At 33.3% G+C, this 22,183-nt stretch overlaps 1 protein-coding gene across 1 annotated transcript in view; it reads left to right on the forward strand.

Annotated features, from left to right (window-relative positions):
- The window catches only part of LOC143226309 (uncharacterized), a 32,014-nt gene that overhangs the window by 3,879 nt on the left and 5,952 nt on the right, over positions 1-22,183 (forward strand). Inside the window, exons 2-4 of the mRNA XM_076457100.1 lie at positions 5,082-5,376; positions 7,403-7,428; positions 10,825-10,948. Of these exons, the coding sequence (XP_076313215.1) occupies positions 5,164-5,376; positions 7,403-7,428; positions 10,825-10,948 (363 nt within the window). The 5' untranslated portion in view covers positions 5,082-5,163. The remainder of the gene's footprint in view (positions 1-5,081; positions 5,377-7,402; positions 7,429-10,824; positions 10,949-22,183) is intronic.

Raw genomic sequence — 22,183 nt, forward strand, 5'->3', positions numbered from 1 at the left:
TTTGGGGAAAAAAAAACTATCTCACCCAAATAATTTTTATATAGTCTACCTTTTCACTCATTTTTATTACTTTTTTCTTAAGATGTCAAAATTTTAGGTTTGTTTGTTTTAAACTGAGAATCTAATTAGGTAGTTAATTTGGTAATTATAGCTTGTACTTTCAAGATGAGAAATAATGTTGAAAAATTTGGCACTTTGTTGCATATAATTGGAACCTCGTTAAAAGAAATGTTTTTATTTTAATAAGAAAATAGTCAAACACATTTTTCATTCGAGTACAAGAGACTACAAATTTTCAAAAATGATTGGAAAATACAAAAGATAGATGAAAGAAACAATTTTGTCTCAACACACAACAAAAAATATGATTCAATTATGTAAATAAAAACTTAGAGCAATTACCCACAATTGAAACATTGTTTAAAAAAAAAACTTGAATATTTATAAAAATTACAGAAATTTTGGTGGTCAATTTCATTTGATTACCATATTCAAGTGTTGTAGTTATTTTTTCCAAAATATGCATTTTATACTTTATCATATTAATGCCAAATTTATGCAAAATTCTCTAGATCAAAAGCTCAGAGTTTTGAAGATATTTTCTCAGGAATGTGTAAGAGTTGGAGAATTTGATCAGGCATTCAAAATTTTTAGGGTGTGGATCATTTAATGGTTAAAATTAAAAGGTTGACAGCACAAAACTTCAGCATTAGGAAGAGTAAATTGAAACTTTTGGAGATGTTAATTTACATACAATTAGCTTCAACATTATTAAACTTCTATTACAGAAGATTGTGGATATGAAAGTGATTTGTGTGTATGTGTTTTTATGAACTCACATTATGGGTCAAATAGCTTTGTCATTTTATCCATTTTTCATGTTTTATTGTTATGAAATAGAAAAAAAAAACTGCAGGTGAACAAAATGTAACGTCTGAAACGTTTTCTAACCCTAACACATGCATATTATATTCTTTTATAAAGCATTTAAAAAATTTAACTCATTTTTTAGAAACTGAATTTGGAAGATAGTTTAAGTATGGATTCCAAAAGAATTGTAGTTTTCAGTCACAGAAATATGAGACTGTGAAGTTGTAATTAATAGTATGGCTCCCATAATCAAAATACTTTATTACTGTACATCAAATGACAATTGAAAATGGCTTAAAGTACAATTATGTTCTTAATTTAATCTGTTTATTTCAATGCAACTATACTATCACTAATTGTAAATTACCTATAATAAGATTGCCTTGAGAGCTAAACATTCCTCCACCATTTAATATTTGATAATTATGAAACCAGTGCAAGCATGAACCTCTCCTTTAATAAGTAAATATTGAAGTTCATATTATTTGTTTTCAACATTTGGTTATTGACAATTTCCATTTATCAATGTAATATTAATTTGCATACACATTTTAAAGTATTTTAATAGGGTCACATTTTATCTTGTCTTAGAAGTTTCGTGGACTACCAGGTAAAGCAGTTTTATTTGCATTGTTTAAATTAGATATTTGAGTGATGAAAAAAGTCGGTTTACAATAATAATCATCAATTATTAAATACATAATTAAAATTTCAGTGTAAATCTGCTAATGTTTGCTACTTAAGATTCAACAACTTCCTCCTAGTTTTAGTAATTCAGAGTATGTAAATTTTTTAGCAAGTGTAGTTGAAATGTATGACACTTGATTGTGAGAAGCAATGCATGTATGTGTGTGTGTGTTTTTTAGCCTAATTTGAAAATAGATTTAAGTATTTGTATAATAATATAACAGTATGATTGAGAAATAATTTTAGTAGTGACTAAACATGAATGATTTTGCTAGATATTTATAATTAAGTTCAGATTCATTGAATGTTAACTCCAGAGGGATGATTATCTTGTATTAACATCTGTTGCTTCAGGCCATGCCATTGCACATGTTGACTTGTACTCAAAATTGTATTTAACTGCTATTTTATGAATTTATTCAATAAGTTTGAAATTCATTTGTAGATTCAATTCAAACTTTATTATTATACATGAGTTAATTTTATAATTTAGAAGTAAATGTTAAAAGAACACACCTAAATATAGATTTCAGTGAGTCGCATGATGTTGAATACAGCAATGTTTAAAATTAGGTATTTGTGATTTCAAAATACTGAGGATATAGTTTTTTCAAATTAAGAACTCAAATTACTAATATTGAAAAGTTAGAATATAAAATAAGAACTTCCTATATTTGTATTTTGCTGAGATGTGACTTGTGTACTGAATCAAACAGTGGCCCCATTCAGCTCTTTCCATTTTTGGAAATGGTCACTTATATATACACTTCAATATATGACATGAATAACCAATCGACTGCTTAGAATGTCCCAGTAGTGGTTTTTTGAGCCATTTTAATATTTGAAAACACTCTTTTTTTTCAATCAGTATTTCAAGAAGGTAGATTGTGCCTTTAGTCTGCTCAAGAGTTTCATATTTTTTATAAACCTAAGTAAGCTTAGTTTATAAACTTAATAAAGTTATAGTGGAATTCTATGGTATCAGTATACTTATTTATGATTTTTTTTAAATATTCAACTGTGTGTAAAACCTGAAAGAAATTTGTTTAATACTCTCTACATGCAAAATTTTAAAAGGCTTAGCAACCTTTCTCCAGCAGCAGCTGAGTTCGAAGGTTGTAGATAGAAGAGAAAATTATTTGCTTTTTTTTTTATTGTTCTATATTATAAGAAAAACAAGTTTTTAACTTATTTCTAAATAGTAATAATCTATATACATAAGTATAACAATTTAAATGTTGCTCTATAATACAAAATATTAGTCCACTAAAACACAGTCAAGACTGGGTCAGTTTTATATTATTGGATACAGAAACATGAGTGCATGTTCATCATATTCAATGTGAGTTATGTTAGCTAAACATGACTAAGTCAGTATTATCAAAATTATAAATGTGTAACATTATGAGATTTAAACTACTTAGACTAAACATTTGTATTTTCATATTATAATATGTAAGCATGATAAAAATCCATAATCTATATTTCTGAATTTTTAAATAATGATTACAAAGTCTGTCACTTGACGGACCACACATACAAATAGAAGATAAAATTTTAAGTCTTACTGAAAGCAAATGTCTGAAATGTATTAAGAGGTTTTAGATATACACAAATATTTGAGATTTTGGGGATGAAGAATAGTTTTTTAATCATCCTGAAATCACTTTGCACTCTGACTAGTGACCAGACAGACTAACTATATTTACATAACAAATCTTTAGTAAAAATATTTCATTAAAAAATCTGATTTTTTTTGTGTACATAAAACTTCTAACCTTTGCTAAAAGTCTGCCAAATTTTATGAAGGTACTCATATTGTATTTAAAGTTGTAGGGTAAATACTTAATGTGTGAAAATGTGTATAAGAACTTGTGTACTTAGCCCATTGCAAAAGGGATTAATATGATTTGGGGGTCTTGCATATCGTTGCCATCCATGTTGCCATATCTTGTCCTACTGATGACTGCATCTTGACAATAGTTCTGTGATACAGATTACATTGCAAAAAGCTCTCATACCACTCCTTTCTATATCTAGTAAATGAGGTTATTTTAACAGTCTGGCAACATAGTAAACTGTAAGCACTGTTTTTACCAACTTGACATGTATTTGGTTAGTGTAGCAGCTTGAGGAATGTGACAGTTGATTAGGTAGTATGACAGTAATCCATACCCTTTTGGTCTAATTTACACCAAAGGTCATACCTTTCTAGATTGTCTTATACTGTTGCCCTGAGGTAAATTGATGGTTTTTGCCACTGGCCTTCATGTTAAAAAATGTTGTACTTTGCTTACCATACTTAGGGGTACAGTTTGTTGTAGGTATTTTTGTTGTTCCCCAAGCTGATCCATTTGCCTATATTGTCCAATATTGTTAAATTCATGAGATATCCCTGTCATGGAAATAACTCCTAAATATGCAATCTGAACACATCTTTATGATCTGAATGTATAAATTTCTGTGTTGGAAATGCCTGCTACTTTCCAAAAGCAATAAAATTTTGGCATCTACTGTAACTTTTTCTACTGATCTTATATAATATTTGGTTACTAACATATTCAAAGTTTTTAATATAACATATTCATCCCTGTAAACATTGTACTTTGTGAAAACTCAGTGTGGATAATATTACTCATATTTATTTATAATTAAGAATTCTCATACAAAAAACATTTAATTTTGAATTACTAGCTGTTTTCATGTAACATTTGAATCAAATTTTGATTGAAAACTAATTTCTGTTCCTTTCCCACTTGGACAGAGCATTTTTTGTCAAAATGTTTGTTGGAGAAAAAACCTTTTTTTTTAATATTTATCATTTTCTTAATGTTTATTAAAAAGATTATTTTTCAAAGGGAAACAGAAATAAATATTAAAAACTTCATGTAAAGAATTAAAGCTATTTTCTGGTATTTTCCTGTATTTTATTTTTTATCTGAGTGAAAAGATTTACAAATTAGTAATAGAACAACAAAGTCCTATATTTGTTATTGATTTTAGTTTTTGCTTCTTCACTAAGATGCATCATTACTCATTTTCATTATAGAATATAACTGGTTATTTCTTTATCACATTGGAGATTATATAATGTTTCTAAATTGTAGAGAGTTAATTTTAAGGAGGTTTAATAATTAATTTGACATGTAGATTTGCAATAAAAACTTGGTTTTGGTGTTTGATGCTTGGTTGTCAACAACACCATAGTGGTATTAGCATTGTGATATTTAAAATTGTGAAAGTGATTCTGTTTCAATGACAAGATAAACAGTTGAGTTAAAATGTTAGTTTCTGATATCGTTTTACAAAGTGGAAAATTTTCCTGTTGAAGAAGTAGCTAATTAATCGCATAATTTTTTTTAAGTCATGTCATGTGACTTGGACAAAAACATAACTCAAGATTTTAAAGTAATTTATCCTTTTGGGTTTATTTGTAACATTTTGTCAGCTTAAGTGAGAGTGGTCATGCTTATTATTACTGTTTTGTGTACATGAATATTTATTTTAAAAATGTATTCTTATAGTTTATAGGTTTATACGTACAGCCAAGGGTACTGAAGTAATGATAAAAGAAAAAAACTAAGGAGATATTCCAAAAGAATCCTGATGGTTGGGATCTTGGTCATGCCCTCTGCTCCACTGTATACTTCTACCAGTAATATTCTTGTTAATAAAACTTCAGAAGATGTTGAAAATGTAACTGTTTTTACAACTACAGGTTCAGTTGACCTCAATACAACTCATGCAGCTTCAACTTTTCTCTTTGGATTTGGAATTGCCATTGGGATAATTGCCCTTGCTACTGCAATTGTTGCTGTGGTAAGATAACTTCTTTATCACAAAAAAGTGTAATTACTAACAGCAACTAGTCTTAAAAGAAATAAGTGCATCTTCCTTATTTTCCAACTATGTCACCAAATAATTACAAATGAAATTCCAAAATGTACTTACCTCCATTGCCATTTATAGCTATTACTTGACCACCATGATTTTAATCTTTGCTCATCTAAGCATTGATCTGATTTTTACTCACTTGCTCTGGTCGTTTATAACTTGTTTAATTGCCTTTAGCAATATAGTGTCCATTTATATCAGGGTGCTCTCAATCTTAGTACTATATATAAGCACCTCATTCAGTTAATCTTTTTTTCTTGACAAAATATTTAGACATAGGTTTCTCTACAAAACACCTGCAATAATTAACATGCTTGTGCTTAGTGGCTTTTGACATAAATTGTATTTAATAATTATTACAAAATATACATTTTGCAATATGTTTATTTCAGACATGATTTTGCAGGTTACTCTTTCAAGCGTGAAGGTTAATCAGCCCTCTTTTATTCTACCTCAGTTATTTATTGTCTCTGATTTGATTCATTGTGAGATGGAAATATGTATTTGATCTGGATGCATCTCTCCAGGGAATTTCTAACGCTGTTTTTGTCAATGATCCAGGACAGTCTTGAGAGTGCTTTCATTTACTATGCCACACTGACTCAGATTTTGTCTGTGCATAGGGAGAAACATAGGTGTGCATATATTTTTAGTAGTACTTTAGTAGATCTTTGTCAGTTGGTGAATGGTTAAATGTCACGGACTGTCTCTGAATTATTTTGAATATTGAGAACATTGAACCTATCATAATTTCAAAATATCAAAAAGTGTTTTTTTCAGGTACTTTGAAAGCAGACATGAATGCATTATTTGCAAAGTTGCATTTCTAATAGTAAGTTGTGGAGTATAGGACATTATAGGTCAGTTATTTCAAAACCAGTACCATTGTTAATGATTTTGGAAATAATGTGAAACAAATGAATAAATATAAAGTCAATTAAAGAAAAATTCAGTTATTTCAAATTTGTAATAACCATCTTGAATTTAATGGCAAGGGCTGGACTGTCTGGGTTTTTCTACATGAAAACACTGCCACCTTAATAAAAACATATACAAATTATTTTTCTGGTAAGATTATCAGAAATAAATATGGTACTGTTATCCAAACTTGCATATGAACTAATATTCAAAAAAATGCTCATATTTGAAAATATTTACCCATGTTCAGATCTATTTATTATTTCAAAACCAACAAGACATAATTTACTGGCAGTTCTGGTTCCAGATCTTTTTGAAAATAATATTACTTTCCACCCCCACTCCCTAAGAAAACTGTTTTTGCAAATGCACTAATTGTATAGTTTTATACTTTACAAATAAAAATTATTCACATGAGAACAAAAATATCAACATACACTTGCTTATTTATTTTTATTACCTCCCATTTCCTGAAAGTATATGGAAGAAGGGAATGAAACTTCACACACAAGTAACAATTCTTCTTATCTGATTATGGTTAAGTGTCTAGTTTTAATTTTACTTCGATTGTGCTAAAGCAAGATAGTTTGGTTTGAGCAAGTGATATCCTATTGCATCAGTGATGACAAGAAAACCCACTTGTAAAGAAAAATATATATGTAAAAATAGCTGGTTTGGGTTTAGAAAATTTTTATATAGAGGAGAGAAAAACGTTTTGGCCTTCTTCAGTCATCATCAGGTTCACAAAGAAAGAAATAGGTAACTGACCAACAGCTGACCACATGTTTGAAGGGGGTTGTGTAACTGAGTGTAGAAATGTAGAGGGCATGCTTAAATGTTTGATTATATTTATTAATATAGGTATAAAGATGTTCCTTTGCATTAGTTTATTTTGAGCTTGAGTTGTTTTCTAAGTTAGGCTTCTTTAATTTTGCATTTGTTTATATTTGTTTCTTCATTTAGTATTTGGGTGTTTTCTAAACATAACCAGTGTAGTTTATAATGTACTGTAAGCTATTCTTTTGTCTTTCAGGTAATATTCCTAATACGTAAGAGCAAGTAAGTATCAAGTTTGATTCTTTAAAAAAAAAAAAAGGAAAATATTTTCTAAGAGCAGTTTTGCTGTCAGGGCTTTGATTTAATTCATATTGTGCTGTATTATTTGTAATTGACACTTGTTATGTTGTTTTTTTGGTTTTGAGATGTGCTGTTATTTTGAATTTCAGTAAATGATTCATCCCATTCATCAAAACAATAGTATACTAATATAAATTTATGTAAGAATCTTAGATTTTACATCATTACATAATAGTCTAACTGAGAACTAAAGTACTTGTTCACCAGAAGCTGTTAAGTAAGCATTTCAGCACCTTTTGTCATTGATGCATTACTTTGTACTTAAGTTTTACTTTGGATGATAATTTGAAACAAGTTGGCATTCATGAGCTTGTTGCAAGTCATGCTGATCTGATTGTATATAATTTATTTTTATTTTTTGATAGTAATTTTGTGTTTTTCTGTTTTATTAAAGAATAAAATTTAAATTAAAAACAGTCTAATTTTTTTGTTTGGAGCTATTAGTATAGTTTTATTAATCACAGTTTGGCAAGGTTTTTCAAATAACAGGTGTGCTGATAAACCACCCTAGTGAATTCCTAAGTAAAAAAATTACCAAATTATTGTTTATGATACATTATGCACATATATACTAATAATATATATAACAATTCAGTTTCTAAAACAGTAGATTTTTCACTTACATACATACTTACCTATGTTCGTCCTCTGCTGGTTCAGTGGTAAGTCTATGGATTTACAATGCTAAAATGGGGGTTTTGATTCCCTTTGGTGGACTCAGCAGATAGCCCGATGTGGCTTTGCTGTAAAAAAACATACATGTACTTATCAATGTGATCACATCAGCAGGGTAGCTCCTAGATGGCTTGGATTATCACTACAAGATTTCTCCAACTTACTTGAGTAGTCTTCTTTTAATATTCCGATAAATATATAAAGGATTTTTCAAACTGTAAACATATTATGCACAAATTTAAATATCTTTTAAATCTATATCAAATCATCAGATGGCAGTACATATTGATGAAGAGACATAATAATTTCTAAAGGTAAAAGATGTACTTCATACAGGTGTAAGATAAAAGTAAATAAACTAGAATATTAAAATTTTGTGAATTTCAAATGAAGTTGGCATCCTGCTATAAAATGTGATGGAACAAGAATTAAACCCACCATCACAATTTTATAAAAGTTAATCCTTGGCAGCATTATGAACTTATCTGTAGGCCAAAGTAAGGGTTACATTTTATAAATTTGTGGTTTTTGTTTCAATTCTTGTAAAAGTTATGACTATCAGAGATATTGCATCTGTTCCATGCATATATAACAACAGAAGTAAATGGGATGGGGGTGGGAATTACAATTTGAATGGAAGGTAAGAATTGTTGGTTATTTGTAGAACTGCTATAAGATGTATCCAAAAAAAATGTTGCATTAAAAAGTACACAAACAAGTAAAGTGATACTAGTTGGATAGATTTTTAAAATGGTTTTCAACCCTACTTTGATAGGCAAAGTTACTGTTTCACTTAGCTATATATTTACCTGTTGTTATGAAAAATATACTCTTCAAAAAAAGAAATGCAAAAGGCAAAATTTGAGACAAATTGTTAACAAGTTTATTCCGGGTAGTTCTGTATGACATGTGTGAAACTTTGCACATTCACTGCTGAACATCCAAAGTCTGCAAAGGCAAAGTCCACGCTCACTAGTTGACGTTTAACGTCACTCAACGTCAATAACGAGTATGCCCCCCCCGTGAGCATCAATAACTGCTTGGCATCTCCCGCCCATGGAAGTGATGAGATGATGAATCACATCCTGTGGAATGGCTGTCCACTCAGCCTGCAAAGCTGCTGCAAGCTGAGGTAGAGTCTGCAGTTGAGGTTGTTGCCGTCGCAGACGTCTGTCCAACTCATCCCAAAGATGTTTGATGGGGTTTAAATCTGGTGATCTGGAGGGTCAGGGAAGAATGTTGATGTTGTGGTGTCTCAAGAAGACAGTGGTGAGTCGGGCTGTGTGAGGACGGGCATTGTCATGTTGAAAAACGTCGTTGACGTTTACCATGATGGGTTGCACATGGGGTCTAAGAATCTCGTCGACGTATCGATGGTCTGATCGGAAATCCTACGCAGCCCTGGTATGGTTGAGGCAGTAGACGTCGCAGTGATGGTCCTATCTCGAAGGTGACGTAACCGGATGTAGTGATCTTGTGCGGGCGTGATCATACGAGGTCTGCCAGATCGTGGACGGTCACGAGTTGATCCATGTTGTTGGTGACTAATCCATAGCTTTGTGATGGTGCTTGGGTGGACATTCACAGCTCTGACAACATCTGATCGAGATTCGCCTGCTTCCAAGTGACCAATGGCGTTGTTGTGTTGTGCTTCAGTTAGTCTTGGCGTAACTGTATTGTGTGTTGGTGGCTTAACACTGAGCTATAGAAACCGAGAACCCGTCACTTTTATAGGGATTTTGCACATGTTGCACTTGCAGAACATGCATATCTCTCAAACAAATTTATTGGACACGAATGTGTTTTGGCGAAAAATCCGTTGTTTGCCTTCATTTTCAAAGTGCACAACTTTCATTGTCATTTTAGTCTGACAATCAGTGCCTTAACACGTGTAACATCACATACTCTGAGCTTGTAACGTTATTACATATATTTCTCTTTAAAATAACAAAAAGATCCCTTTTGCATTTCTTTTTTTGAAGAGTATATAAAACATCCTTAATGCTCAGTATGTGACATCAACTTTCCATCTGGTTTAGTTGCTTTATTTAGCTATACATATCACAATGCCAACCAAAGAACAGATTAAAAATTGTTTTTAGAGCAATTCTACAAATAACCAATTATCCCAACTTTCCATCAAATGTTTATTTGTTTTCCTATTTATTAACAATATAATTGCCAACTATAGGTGAACCATCACTGCCATAAAGTTGTTATTCTAACTTGGCCAGTAAAGTAACATATTTTTGGTGTTTTTATTACATTTTAAAATTGCATGTGTGTAATACTCGTTTCAAATATAAACTGAATTGAGATTTTCACAGTACTAAATTTTCCCTATGAAACTAATTTGTTGAACTACTTTCAAAATATAAATGCTTTCAACGTGTTTTATGATTTTCAAATTCATATATTTCCCATATTATTTACATGTAAATCATTATTATCAACTTTGTAACTGATCTATATAAGTAAAGACATGGATTTTGCTGAAAAGTTGTGTTTTAAACTTTGTTTATTGTTTGTGGAGTGATTAAATACAAAGGGTCATGGTGTTCATAATACACATTAAATATAAAAAAAGTTTAGTGAATGAAAAATACTTTTTATGTTTGTGCTATAAATCTCAAATATTAACAGACTGGACAAACTTCGGCATCACCTCATGCCACTGTATAGCTTTGACCCCACAGAAGAAGGAGAGGACTGGGAAACGGAACTGATTGAGGAAGGTCTTGATCATCGACAGCATTGGAGAGGAAAAGTACACAATCTTCTTTGATTATCCTTTTGAAATAGATATAAGAATCTATTGATTTGAGTTGTTTTTATATAAACTTTTATTTGTACATGATTTTTAAACATTTAAGCTGTAGTTTATGTTTAGAATTTGTGATTTTACGCCTATGATTTTTTCATTTTTTTGAGAAACATTTGGATTTTGACTATTGTGTTGTTATTATGGCTTTTGAAACATTACTTTAGCTAATATATTTCCATCCAGATTCATAGGGTTTTTATATACGTACATTTATAAAAAGAGCAAAGAAAAGTTTGTACTCCAATCTTGAGTATATATTAAGAACTAAATACTTAGCTGCATGACTATTTACATAGTTTGGTTAAATTCTCTAAATTAATTTTATTTATGATTGTGTATGTTTAATAATTAGTTTAGTAGCTTTAAAAATTAGATTTTCATATTAAAAAAAAAAGACCAGTTAATGATTACAATGTTATGGTTACCAGTTGTTTATTCTGGTTGAAAAAAATCTTATGCCAAGAACACTTAACAGCCCAAACATTGCCTATAGAAGTTGATAAATAAATACAAGTTATGGAGATAAATTTTCCTTTTTTTTTTTTCAAAGTATTTATAATTAGCAAGCAACCTGTAATATGAGATGTTGAGAAAAAATTTTAAGAATAAAAACATTGTAAGTTAAAACTATAAAAATTATTTGCCTGTTCTTATGAAAAATATAAACTTACTATTATTATTATTATTATTATTATTATTATGCTCATTTTGTGACATCGACACTCCATCTCGTGAAACTAAGTTTACCATACTGCCCTCTTCCTAGAGTGTGAAATCCCCTGAACAGTCCTTTTACACAAAGAAACCAATGACATATTAAATTTTCAGAAGTAACATTGAATTACCTTTGCAATTAATAATATTAATACTCATAAAAATCAAACTTGTAATTTAAAAACCAAAAACTCTGGCATCATGTATTTACTGTTCCCAAACTGTCCATTTTCTTATAACTTATGTTTCAAAGATGAAATGATCTATTATACATGATTGCTGTCTTGTCACTGGTGAAGTTTTGTTCATATAAATTATCAAGGAAATCCATTTTTGTCTCCAGCCTTGGAAAAAGTGAAAGTGAGCTATGCAGGAGCCTCAAGTTGTCTAAAGGTTGACTGACTCCTGTAGTAGAGTTGTGCAATTAGAAACCATTAAGATACGTTTTAATTCATTCAATACAGCAAATATTTCCTTCTAAAGCTGTGGGTGCATTATATGAGTGACAATCAGACTTAGTGTGTGTAGTGAGGTTCTGTAAACTGACTGCCTTTCTTTTGTTCAATAGTTAAAAATCAGGGAATGCATCACATAGCATTACCATAAATATAAAATGCAAACACTTCTGAAACTGTTTTGCTATCATTTTCTTGGTGTATCTTCAACATGATTGTAGTGAATAACCTTTGACTTAGACCACCTGTCTTTTGGATTCTGCTTGCTTGCACTTATTATCTTGTGTTTTCATCCTCATCACTGAAAGTTCAACATCTGACAGAGTAACTGTCATACAGTGCTAAGAATTTCCTAGTCATAAACTCTAAAACTGTTTCAAGATAGTCTGACATCATGTTTATGTTTCCATGTGAAGTCTATTCCTGAGATTGTTTTCCTCTGTGCCATTTATTTGCACATCATGTTGTACAAAGAAGCTTTACTCTTTGACAATAATTCAAAATTTTCCTGTTCTGGAACTGTATGACCATTTACTTTTCACATCAGTGTGTTTTCTTGCTTCATCCTTGAACGTAGTTTTCCACATTTCATTACCAGATCAGGTCAAATAATTGCTGCCTTAAAACGAATGTTAATCAACACGGTGCAAAGCTTCCCATTAATAAATATATGGACTTGTCAACTGATATATTTAAGTAATGTACTTCTTATTTCAGCTGGAGGAAGATGAGGTATTCTTTTTACTAGTATATTATTTCCTTTGTTTATTTTTTATTGGTTGAGTCATCAGTCTCGCTTGTGATGTCCATGGCTTCCACGCTTATAGAAGTTCCTATTTAAAATCAACAGTTCCTGGTAATATGCCCTTTTAAATTGCAAATTAAATACAAACTTTTCTTTAATTTTCTTCTTCCATTCTTAATAGTTGCAAATTGAATGCATTCTATTGTTTACTTCTTCCGTTTTGAATAAACAGTTGTCTAATTAATTCTTTGCTTTTTTCTAGACTTCCAGAATTCTTGGATGGCACTTGAAATTGTTTATATGAAACTTGAACTTATTCAGTTCTCATTTCCAACTGGACAGTTTCCTCTAACATTGTGCAACAATTTTGCTTTAGGCTATTTTTGATATCTTACTCTTATATAAAACACGTGCATTTTTTGTTGAATTGAGAAATGATGGTGGGTAAAACCAAAAACACAACCTAGCTAACTAACAAATGAATATTTGCTGTAACATTTATCAATGCTACAAGTGTAGCTACCAGTTTTGATTTCACTCCTCTAAGTCATACACTTAATCCTTATTTGGCTGCATCTTTCCTTCTCACCTGAAGTGTTTTTGATTAGATACCATGACTTTTTATCAGTATACACCAACAAACTACAAGTAAGGAAAAGAGATACTCAGTAGTAATCAACATTATCTTTAGAAATCCATTATCTTTAGGATTGCAACCATATTATTCGTAACAGATCTATACTTTAAAGAACTAACCAGGTTCTTTATAAAATATATGGTGGTATTTCTTCTGCTTTTAGACAATGTTAAAAACTGCCTTTGTGGTTATGGCACACAAAATAGATTAACAGTTTCTTGACATCACCCACATGCACTTAGCTCAACAATATCAAGCATTATTATTTACGCTAATTGCTTAAGGTAATATCACATGATGTTAAATGCCATTTAATTAGGATAATTTCAAGAAATTTTGCAAATTTCTGCATAAAAGTTAGCATTGAATAATCAGTAACAACCATCTTCCCATAATATTCTGTTGAAAATTAAGGAGGAAATCGCTAATGTAGTTTACTTGGCCTAACCAATACTGATGCATCTGCACATACTTTAACTATATAGTTCCACCATTTTAAATCAGTTGTTATTAATTTTTTTCACTTTTTGTGGAGATATGAACATTTTGGTCAAAATTTAGCAGTTTTTCTTGAATAACTTTCCACGTGTAGCTTATACTTAGACCAAATATGACCTTTAATTTTAGGTTGAGAAGGTCTATCAGTGTACCAAATTTGAAAGGAAATCACTGAAAGTATTTTTTTTTATCAAATAAATTTTTCATACTTTTGATGCAAAGAAGGAAAAAAAGAAAAAATTCAATGAAGATTGGAGATTTTATATATCCTTTATTTCTTAATAGATTGCTTTGAAATTTAATATGTGAAATAAGGTTTCAGTATAACACATCCACTGAAAATATGCAATAGTATGGATTACCACAGCACAAGCTACAGAAAGTTGAAAGTTGCTGAACTGTCACTCATGTTAATAATGCACACTGTGTCCTGCAAGTTATTTTGGTCACACAACACACTACCATGGGTCATGATCTACTGTGGCATCTGTGAATTGGTCACATGCTTACTTTTCTACTAATATTTGCTTAAGAAACTTCCTTTCTGATCTATTGAGTAAGATAGAAATGCGTGGTGATCCATGAAGGGGAGGAGAGGATCCTGATGGTTGAGGGGTCCAACCCCAACACACCACTTTGGTCTTGAATTCCTGTAGATGGGCAGCCTTGGGGTTGTCTACCTAGGGTCAGTTGGCTGGCCCACATTGGGTAGGATCAAGCAAATACCAGTATTGGATATTCTCAACGGGTGTTGTGGACACTGTATCTGATGCCGGTGTTTGGGTATAGTGCTTACAAAACCCTGACATTGATGCAGTGTCCTTGTTTGGTATTATAGTGCATCCCCTTATAGAGTTCCTTGCTGGGTAGGGTCAGTGGGCATCAAAATATTTTTTTTTATTACACTATGTAACACAAAACTTGTTCCTGGATAGTATTTGTTATTTCTTAATTGCTTATGTTGTAAAAGCAGAGAAAATGACCATTATTCCCTTCAAACTTTGCTTTTGTGACCTGGATAATGAAATTTAGAAATTAACCTATTTTCTGTGTAAAAGGGGCAAATATGTACATTTTTATTTCCATAAGATCTGAATAAAACATCATATGGATCAAGATTTGCATGTAATTATACTAGTTATATCATCTCCCAAATATAGTCTCCCATCATGTTTTTGTTATACGTTCTTCCAAATAAAAACTTAAATAAAATAGTGAAAGAACAGCCAATTGGTAAACAACCATGTCTTGAACATCTGTAACACCTGTACCTCATTTTCTTATTCTACATTCTATTTCAGACAAACATGTTGGGGCAGATGTCTCCCTTTTTCTTTCAGAAGGAACTAGAGTAACTTTCTGGCTCTCCAAAGGTAGTAAAGAAGTTTTGCTTTGGTGACATATTGGTGGAAACATCTACATCTCAATACAGTGAACTCCTCTTGCATTCAAAGGCGATTGGGGATATACCTATTGAGGTTATGTCTCATGTTAATTTGAATTTGTCATAAGGTGTTATTATTGAGAGGGATTTGAAGAACATCCCTGAATCAGAGATTCTTGCTGGTTTCTCTACCCAAGGAGTTTCTGTAGTGAGGTGTGACTCCACTTGCAAAGATGGAATTATGATGCTGACCAATGTCCTCATTCTGACATTTAAGTCACAGTGTCCACCTGTCACCATCAAGGCAGGTTATCTTAATTTCAAGGTACAACCAATAATTCCAAATCCTCTCTGATGTTTCCAGTGTCAGTGGTTTGGTAACTCGGAGACATCATTTCATTGTTTTTTTTGTGTGTGTTTGTTGCAGTAGCATAGATGCCAACCATTACGATTTGAGCATAATCATTATGATTTTGGTGTATACATTACGACTATACTCTCATACAGACAAATATTACGACTTGTTGCAACTCCCAAGTTATTATATATTATATAGGCCTATACAATAAAGTGATAAATTGTTCCCCCAGGGCTTGAAAGGGGTGAAAAATTTCTAGTGAGATACAAATAAATTTTGATAATAAATAAAAGACATAGTCAAAATGGCTACTTATGATAATCATGTTTGTGCTTGAAATAATAAAAAATATTTGTATCTCTGATGTCTGATAATAGTTTGAGTGTGGTGCTTCTCCATACTGGGTACGTGGGGGATTCCATAGTTAGGTCATCAATGGTTGTCAACGAATCAGCGCTCGCGTAGATGGGTATTTCTTGTTTTATAAGCGGTATAGAAACACCAATGCCATCTTTCACAAGATGGAAAAAAGAGGCCTCGTTTACCAGATTGTCTTGTTTCTGACAAATCTAAAAGTACTAAAACTGAATCAAAACTTTAGGAAAGAGTATAGTGCAAAATATCCGGTCATTGCATCAAAAGTTGGTGACAGTCATGCGTTTTGTACAGTTTGTCACATCAATTTTTCTGTGGTGCATGGTGGGATAAACAATTGTTCTAGACGTACAAAATCGGCATTTCACCAACAAAAGGCTGAGGCAAAGACAAAAACAATGCAGATAAAAACATTTATGAGTAAGAATTCAGAATATGAAACCATAAATGCAGAAGTGATGTTCACGCAATTTGTCATTGCTCATAATTTACCTGATCATGCAGGTCATTTATTCAGAAGAATGTTCCCAGACTCTGTTATAGCGAAAAAATATGGCTGTGCTAAAACCAAAACTACAGCTATTGTACAAATGTTGGGTTGTGAAGATGACAAAATGATTTCAAGCATACTTACTAACAGTGTTTACAGTTTAGCCACAGATGGATCCACAGACATGGATGAGACTCAAAACTGTATCCAGTCATAAATGAGCAATCTATAGCAGTAATAAATAATAATAGTTATAATAATAAACAGCTTAGAGACATTGGTCAGGCCTAGTAGCTGCAAATGATAAAGGGCACTGTCTATAATCATTACACTCAGTCATTTGAAATAGTTGGCATCTCTGCAGTAGCAAGGACCATGATGCCTATGACTGTGAAAGAGACCCTCATTTCATCAACTGCAATGGTTCTCACTAGTCCTACTTTCCTTCTTGACCTAAGTGGATCACAGAAAGAGTTAGAGCATTTGAAACTCATTTAAAACGTTTCTTACCCTGAGACTCAATTTATTGTCCACTGCTCCATCTCGGATGCATGCTGCTGCACTCTGTCCCACTGCTACAGTTGAAGTGGAGACTGATCTCTCTGTGCCTGCAAGAGAATTGTTCTCAAACCCTGAATGGTTAGAAGAAAAAGATATGCAGTGTTTGAAAATGATTCAAAACATTGCTTACCCTGAGGCTCGAAAATTGCTGTCTACCACTTCATCTTGGATGTACGCTGCTGCATTTAGTTCCACTACTACAGTGGGAATGCAGATGCATTACTTTCTGCATCCAAAAGAATTGTTCTCAAAACAAATGAAAATTCTTTTGACCTCCATGGTTAAAAAGTTGATGAATCAATGTCAACACCCATCTCTGCCCCTAACATACATTCCAACAAACCCCAAGATCCACTTCCTTTGTTTTTGGATATGGGCATTTCCTTGGGTACATCATCTTCTTTCACCCTAAGCTGCAAAATGATCATTTGTTCGCATTTTTAGTTACTGGAATCCTCTTCCAACAACAAAGACCTGCCCAATTGACTTAGGGCAGGATCCATGGAGGTCAACAGACATTCCTTGAATAAAAACAAAGAAAAAAGATGTCATAAACAGAAGGGCTCTCCACCCAATTTGCCTACACTTAAATAAAAATGGCCACCTTGATACAATGGAACTGTCAAGGTTTACATCCTAATCTGGATGACATCAAAGCACTGATTGCTTCCTACCATCCTGCATGTTTTTCCTCACATGAAACATTTCTGAAACCTGCAGATACAGTCAACTTTTGGCAGTTTTCTTTGTACAGAAATGACAGGCTGTGTGATGGACGAGTGTATGGAGGGGTGGCACTGTTGGTTGATCAACATGTGCCCACTTTGTCTTTGCCACTTAACGCACCTTTGGAGGCTGCATCCATCCGTGTTTCCTTGGATCGTACCATCACTGTTTGTTCTCTCTACCTGTCACCTGGAGAGACGTATGATCAATCAGACCTTGATGCTATCATTGAACAGTTGCTCTCTTCCTCTTTAATCCTTGGGGACTATAATTTACATCAACTTCCTTGGGAAAGTGCTGATACTGATGGTAGGGGCCGTTCTGTAGAGCGTATGCTCTCTGATCACAACCTTTCTCTTTTCAGTAGTGGTTCTTATATTTATTTTCATCCACCTAGTCAGTCCTTTACTGCTATTGTTCTCTCACTATTCTCCCACCTTTCATGGAGGATTGATAATAACCCATGAAGCAGTGATCATTTTCCTATAATTTTGACAGAAACTGGTCGTGGTTGATGCTACCCGACCCCACGTGCCTGGTGGAAGCTGGATCAAGCAAACTGGCTCTCTTTCACTGCTTTACCAGAACTTGATCCTGCCATCATCTGTGAGCCATCAATAGACCAGTGTGTGACAGCAGTAACTGACTGTATTATTACAGGCAGTTGCTCAATGTATTCCTAAAACCTTGACATGTTTTCCACGATATCCTCATCTGTGGCAGAATCATGCCTGCCATATGGCATGTAAGGCTAAAAAATGGGCTTGGGGTACTTTTCATGGGTATCCCACACACACGCACCACATCGCTTTCCAGCAGGCCCATGCACATGCTTGGTGGGTAAGATGTCAAAGCCAGAAGGACTCTTGGATTAAGTTCACAACCAGCGTATCATCTATCACCAGTTCCAAAGTCATATGGGACAAGATTCAAAAGGTAAATGGGCAGTATAATTCTGTCCCCCTTTTGATCTTGCTCTCTGATGACCAAGAAGAAGCTCATACCCCACCTTTCTCAAAGCCTGGGAAGGATCCCAAGATTCCTTCAAACTACCACCCAATTGCTTTGACGAACTGTTTCTGTAAGACCTTAGAGAGGATGCTTAATGCTTGTCTTGTTTGGTTCGAGGAACCAAACAACTTCCTCTCACCCACTCAGTGTTGGTTCCAATGACAGCACTCCACCATGTACCACCTGATTTGACTTGAAACGTCAGTCAAAGAAGCCTTTCTCAAATCACATCTTGTATCTATATTCTTTGACATTCAGAAGGCTTATAATACAACATGGAGGTATGGCATTTTGCAAGACCTCCATATATATGGGTTATGTGGCCCTTTGCCCATTTTTATTAACAATTTTTAATGGATAGGTGATTCCAAGTTTGTGTGGGTTTGACACTTTCCAGTTCTTTTCTGCAGGATCTTGGAGTCCCTTAGGGCTGTGTTCTGAGTGTCACACTTTTCAGTGTTAAGATTAATGCCATCACTGAACAACTCCCCCTTACTGTTGCAAACAGGCTCTATATGGACGATTTTGACATCTTATATTAGGTGTTGAACATGAGATATGTTGAATGGCAGCTACAGATTGCCCTTAATCATTTACTGAAGTGGACCACATCAAAAGGCTTTAACTTCCCTCTCTCTCAAACTGTTTGCATGCACTTTTGTTGCCAATGGGGTATTCACCCTGATCCTGAACTCCATATCGGTGGTTCCTGAGACAAAGGTCTTGTGGCTTATCTTTGTCCATAAGCTGACCTTTATTCCACACATCAAGCAGCTACAGGTCAAATGTACAAGAGCACTGAACATCCTCCATGTTTTCTCTTCCACCATTTTTGAAGCATTGATGTTCTATGCTAAAGGTATATCGTGCTTTTCTTCAATTGAAACTAGACTATTGATTGCTGGTCTATGGCTCTACCAGGACCTCAACCTTAAAGATGCTGGTCTCTGTTTATCACCAGGGCTTTCCACCCTTCCCCAGTTCAGGGCTTATACAGTCTTATGAACCTTCTTTGCACCTCTGCCGTTTGCAACTGTTTTTACTATATGCTTCGAAACTTCATTCCTTACCAAAGCATCCCACCTGGAGTTGTGTTTTCCTTCCTTGTTGGATCATGTTTTTTCAGATCAGATGATCTGCCATTGCTCCTTTTGGCCATCATATCCAGGAGCAGTTGCATGAATTGGGTCTGCCCTTAGATAACATTGCTGTATCCACTGGCCAGCCTATCCTATCATGGCTAATTACAGTCCCCAAATGTGACCTGTCTTTAAGTCATCTGAAAAAGTACACTCCTGGTTGGTAATATTGTCTGTTATTTGCTGAACATTTTTCGAACCATCCTACCATTCCTCTTTATATAGATGGTTCAAAATCAGGTGACTATTTTGGCTCTGCCATGGTTTGTTGTGGTTTGATGGTTGCATGCAGAATCCCTTCTGAAGCTTCTGTGTTCACTGCTGAACTGTACAACATTTCTCTTGCCCTGGATCACATAGAAGCTAAGCAGTACTCAAATTGCACTATTTATACTGACTTCCTCAGTTCTCTACTGGCCCTGGAATCACTTCACTTTAGTTCTCACCTTGTTATTGCTGATAATCAAAACTGACTGGCCATTTCTCTTTAACATTTACTTCTCTCCAATTTTTCTGGATACCAGGCCACATTGGCATTTGCTGGAATAGGCTTGCTGATACTGCAGCTAAATCTGTCTGCTCTGGCACCATCACTGCTGTGCCTGTTTCATACATGGACTATTGTCCTGTGTTCAAGGCTCGGCTCCATGCCAGTTGGCAGTCAACTTGGAGTAAGCAACGTGAAAACAAGCTTTTTCAAATAAAACTCTATATTGGACTTTGCCCATCTTATTTCTGTAAGGATTGGAAAGAAGTTGTTCTAACTAGACTACGCATTAGTCACAATTTTTTAACTCATCGTTTTCTTTTATTGATTGTGTAGTCTGTCTGATACTCAGGTCATAGTAGGCCACATTTTACTGTCTTGTTGTCATTATGACTCTCAACCACAGCACCATTTTAAAAGGTTTTTTAAAACTTGAATTACTTTACTTTCTGAAAATGGCTCAAAAATAACTCTAAACCGGGACTGGAAAGGCCATCTTCAGGTGACTAACGCTGCTGTTTGAACTACCTGCTAGTCATCCTGGTGAGTTATAATAATTAACATTTTGCTACAAGTTTTTAAAACTCGAATTACTCTACTCTTTGAAAATGACCATAACATCAAATAACTCTAAACCAGGACTGGAAAGGCCAACATCAGTTGACTGATGGTGGTTTTAGAACTTACCTGTTAGCCTTCCTGATGAGTTATGATAAATACAGTTATGCTACAGAAAGTCCTTTACATTTTGCATTACTGTTGTTTTTCTCTTACTGCTGTAGACTAGATGTAAAAATTGGATTTAATGTTATTTATATTTGTATTTCAAAAATTAAACTTTGCCTTGTTTTACCTTAATTTCCTTTTATGAATTTTAATAATTTTATTTTAACTTTTTACTGGATGTTTGGTACAAATTGCCTCATTGCTTTGTGCCATAAAACACCAACCAACCAACCTTTTGTGATTTTCCATCATAATTTTTTATTTCTTAATTGGGCAGTGTTGTTTAATTGACCTATTACATTCCATAAGTTGATGAAATAGTGTAGCTGGACTAATGAAGGAAATCCCTGCAGTCATTACAATCCTTCTGTACTTCAATATGTTCTTTTGAACTTCTTTGATTTTATTATCATAATTCTTTTGTACATCTTTTGTTGTTTTTTAATTTCGGACAAAGCTACTCGGGCTATCTGTGCTAACCATCCCTAATTTTGCAGTGTAAGACTAGAGGGAAGACAGCTAGTCATCACCACCTACCACCAACTCTTGGGCTGCTCTTTTACCAATGAATAGTGGGATTGACCATCACCTTATAACGCCCCCACAACTGAAAGGGCGAGCGATCATGTTTGGTGTTTTATAATTTCCAGCATGTTTTAAATTATGTTTCAAGAAAGTTGGGTTTAAATTTTAGTTTGTCTGTACTACAGTAGTTCAATTTCTGGCGAAAGTACTTTAACTATTTTAATTGTTTGGAAGTTTATTTAGTAAGAAATAAATAAAATTCCATTCCACTTAATGACATAGCAATCAATCAATAATTTTGCTAACCTACTCTTCCTAACTTGCATTTTGATACTTTCAAATAAATG

The sequence above is a fragment of the Tachypleus tridentatus genome, chromosome 9, assembly GCF_004210375.1.
Source record: "Tachypleus tridentatus isolate NWPU-2018 chromosome 9, ASM421037v1, whole genome shotgun sequence".
Lineage (NCBI taxonomy): Eukaryota > Metazoa > Arthropoda > Merostomata > Xiphosura > Limulidae > Tachypleus > Tachypleus tridentatus.